The sequence below is a fragment of the Macaca nemestrina genome, chromosome 9 (genome assembly GCF_043159975.1).
Source record: "Macaca nemestrina isolate mMacNem1 chromosome 9, mMacNem.hap1, whole genome shotgun sequence".
Taxonomy (NCBI): domain Eukaryota; kingdom Metazoa; phylum Chordata; class Mammalia; order Primates; family Cercopithecidae; genus Macaca; species Macaca nemestrina.
The window spans coordinates 87,354,217-87,358,284 of NC_092133.1; the positions used below are offsets into that span (position 1 = coordinate 87,354,217).

At 40.6% G+C, this 4,068-nt stretch overlaps 1 protein-coding gene across 1 annotated transcript; it reads left to right on the plus strand.

Moving 5' to 3' along the window:
* The first annotated feature begins 231 nt into the window (after positions 1 to 231).
* On the plus strand, positions 232 to 3,369 carry LOC139356303 (survival motor neuron protein-like). Its single transcript, XM_071070022.1, has one exon. It carries the CDS (start codon positions 456 to 458, stop codon positions 1,377 to 1,379), a length of 924 nt encoding a protein of 307 aa, XP_070926123.1. The 5' UTR covers positions 232 to 455; the 3' UTR covers positions 1,380 to 3,369.
* Positions 3,370 to 4,068: the final 699 nt, after the last annotated feature.

The window sequence follows — 4,068 nt, forward strand, 5'->3', positions numbered from 1 at the left end:
ATCGTGGCCCACATGGTGAAACCCCGTCTCTACTAAAAATATAAAAAATTAGCCAGGCGTGGTGGCAGGCACCTGTAGTCCCAGCTACTTGGGAGGCTGAGGCAGGAGAATGGCGTGAACCCGGGAGGCGGAGCTTGCAGTGAGTCCAGTTCGCGCCACTGTGCTCCAGCCTGGGCAACAGAACGAGACTCCGTCTCAAAAAACAAAAATAAATAAAATAAAATAAAGAAATTGTGATGGGTGCAATATGTGATGTAGGTGGTAGTGTAAAAGGGGTAGGTATAAAAACTGTGGAATGGTTGATATTGGAGCTGAATGTTGAAAGATGATTAGGTGTTTGTCAGGTAACCACGTGTGCACGTGACAGTAAGTAGAGCAGAGCAGGAGCAACAACATAGAAGCTGATGTGTTGTGAAGCTGCAGATGCGAGTGATTAGAGGATAGAAGTACCAGAGATGTTGCAAGATGAGGTGAGGTGCACCCGCAAGTTTACCATGGCGATGAGCAGCGGCGGCAGTGGTGGCGGGGTCCGGGAGCAGGAGGATTCCCTGCTGTTTGGGCGGGGCATAGGCCAGAGCGATGATTCTGACATTTGGGATGATACGGCACTGATAAAAGCATATGATAAAGCTGTGGCTTCATTTAAGCATGCTCTAAAGAATGGTGACATTTGTGAAACTTCAGGTAAACCAAAAACCACACCTAAAAGAAAACCTGCTAAGAAGAATAAACGCCAAAAGAAGAATACTGCAGCTCCCTTAAAACAGTGGAAAGTTGGGGACAAATATTCTGTCATTTGGTCAGAAGACGGTTGCATTTACCCAGCTACCATTGCTTCAGTTGATTTTAAGAGAGAAACCTGTGTTGTGGTTTACTCTCGATATGGCAATAGAGAGGAGCAAAATCTGTTGGATCTACTTTCCCCAATCTCTGAAGTAGCTAACAATATAGAACAGAATGCTCAAGAGAATGAAAATGAAAGCCGAGTTTCAACAGATGAAAGTGAGAATTCCAGGTCTCCTGGAAATAAATCAGATAACATCAAGTCCAAATCTGCTCCGTGGAACTCTTTTCTCCCTCCACCACCCCCCATGCCAGGGCCAAGACTTGGACCAGGAAAGCCAGGTCTAAAATTCAATGGCCCACCACCACCCCCGCCAGCACCACCACCTCACTTACTATCATGCTGGCTGCCTCCATTTCCTTCTAGACCACCAAAAATTCCCCCACCACCTCCCATATGTCCAGATTCTCTTGATGAGGCTGATGCTTTGGGAAGTATGTTAATTTTGTGGTACATGAGAGGCTATCATACTGGATATTACATGGGTTTCAGACAAAATCAAAAAGAAGGAAGATGCTCACATTCCTTAAATTAAGGAGAAATGCTGGCATAGAGCAGCACTAAATGACACCACTAAAGAAACGATCAGACGGATCTGGAATGTGAAGCGTTATAGAAGATAACTGGCCTCATTTCTTCAAAATACCAGTGTTGGGAAAGAAAAAAGGAAGTAGAGTGGGTAACTCTTCTAGATTAAAAGTTATGTAATAACCAAATGCAATGTGAAATATTTTATTGGGCCCTATTTTGAAAAACCATCTGTAAAAGACTGGGGTGAGAGTCGGAGGCCAGCACTGTGGTGAGGCAGTTGAGAAAATTGGAATATGGATTAGATTTTGAATGATACTGGATAATTATTGGTAATTTTATGAGCTATGAGAAGGGTGTTGTAGTTTATAAAAGACTGTCTTAATTTGCATACTTAAGTATTTAGGAATGAAGTGTTAGAGCGTCTTAAAGTGTTTAAAATGGTTTAACAAAATGTGATGTGATGCATATGTGGCAAAATGTTACAGAATCTAACTGGTGGACATGGCTGTTCATTGTACTGCTTTTTTCTATCTTCTGTATGTTTAAAAGGATATAATAAAAATATTTATTTTTTTTTAAATTTAAAAAAAAGATGAGGTGAGGTATGTAGATAAGTAAAATGGGGCAGGAATGTGAGATGGATAATATTGGGAGCATTTCTAAGGAGTCTGAGTTTTATTCTATAGACAGGGAGAAGTCATTATATGGCCTTGAAGCAAGAAATAACATGATCAGCTCTACGTTTTCAAAAGATAACTGTGCTCCACATTATGTGTCATTAGGGAAATGCAAATTAAAACAACAGTGACGTACTGTCACATGACGGTTACAATGGCTGAAATCCAAAACACTGACAACACCAAAGCTGGTGAAGATGGGGAACAACAGGAACTCTCATTCACCGCTGGTGGGAATACAACATGGTACCTTGGAAGATTGTTTGGCAACTTCTTACATATTCTTACTGTATAATCCAGCAATTATGCTCCTTGGAATTTGCCCAAGTGAATTGAAAACATGTTCACACACAAACCTGCATACAGATGTGTATGGAAGCTTTTTTCATAATTTCCAAATCTTGGAAGCAACTAAGATGTCCTTCAGTAGATGAATGTATAAATAAACTCTGTAGTATACCCAGACAATGGACTGTTATTCAGCACCGTAAAGAAAAGAGCTATCAACCCATGAGAAGACATGGAGGAACCTTAAAAATGTGTGTTACTATGTGAAAGAAGCCAATCTGAAAAGGCTGTAAACTATAAAATTCTGAATTATGTTCTGGAAAGGGTAAAACTATGGAGATGGTAAAAAGTGTAGTGTTTGCCAGGATCTGAGGGGAGAGAGGAATGAATAGGCAAAGCACAGAGGGATCGTAGCACAGCGTATGTATTCTGTGTGGTACTGTAATGGTGGATACACGTCATCACGCATTAGTTCAAATCCATCAAGAGTGAACCCTAATGTAAATTACAAACTTCAATTTTTATGTGAAAATGATGTGTCACTGTGGGGTTCATCAGGTGTAACAAATGTACTACTCTGGTGCAGGTTGTGATAGAAGAAGGCTGTGGGAGTGGGGGGCATATAGGAACCTCTAATTTCTGCTCAGTTCTACTGCTCAAAACATGAAATCTATCCAAAAAGGAAATTTTTCCTGTTTAGACTAACTTAGTTCATTTCCCTCATTTAGTTCCTTCGTTGTTGAGGTTTCATGGCAATGCATTCTAAAATCAAACATAAATTATTCTAGAACTTTGTGTGACTTCTCCCCTTGCTTAAACATCATTGCTGAATAATGTAAAAATATGATACCCTAATCTAGTTTTCATAAACTTTTTTCAAAGTTGAAAGAAAAAACATTGGCATCATGGACAGATGGGTTGAAAGAGTGAAAGGCAAGAATCGAGGATCAAAACTAGGCCATGAAAATTGCTCAGTTGAGAGCTAATGAAGCCATAAATTAAGTCCTAATCAGTGTAGATGGCATGGGTGACAAATTTAAACAATATTAAGAGGCCGGGCACAATGGCTCATGCCTGTAATCCCAGCCTTTTGGGAGGCCAAGGCGGGCAGATCACAAGGTCAGTAGTTCAAGACCAGTCTGGTCAATATGGTGAAACCCTGTCTGTACTAAAAATACAAAAATTAGCTGGGTGTGGTGATGCATGCCTGTAGTCCCAGCTACTCAGGAGGTTGAGGCAGGAGAATCGCTTGAACCCAGGAGGTGGAGGTTGCAGTGAGCCGAGATCACGCCACTGCACTCCAGCCTGGGTGACAGAGTGAGACTCTGTCTCAAAAAGAAAAAAAAAAATTAAGAAGTCATATTGTCTAGAATTGGTCATTTCTAGGTGTCATGGGGTTGGGGGAAAATCCAAAATGATTGACAGATCATTTTGAGAGATGGTATGAGGCATCTCTTTATCAAGATGAGGACTACAGGAAAGCAGGAGGTTTGTGGGAAAAATGGTAAGTTTTGAGTATGTTGGATTTCAGATGCCTCTGGAGTATCATGCATATGGAGTGGAGATAACTAACAAAACCACACCTTTAAAAATAACTGCTTCTTTAAACATGCTTATATTGTAGTGAGTTCAGTGATATCTCATATCCTTTGGTAGAAAAAAATGTAAAAGATTTGTGTATGGCTCATTTCTCTGACTCTTGCACTTCCATAAGTGTTCACTCTCTGT

Bases quoted from the DNA above. Each gene is read 5' to 3' on its own strand.
- LOC139356303 (XM_071070022.1), top strand. From the start codon at position 456: ATGTTGCAAGATGAGGTGAGGTGCACCCGCAAGTTTACCATGGCGATG.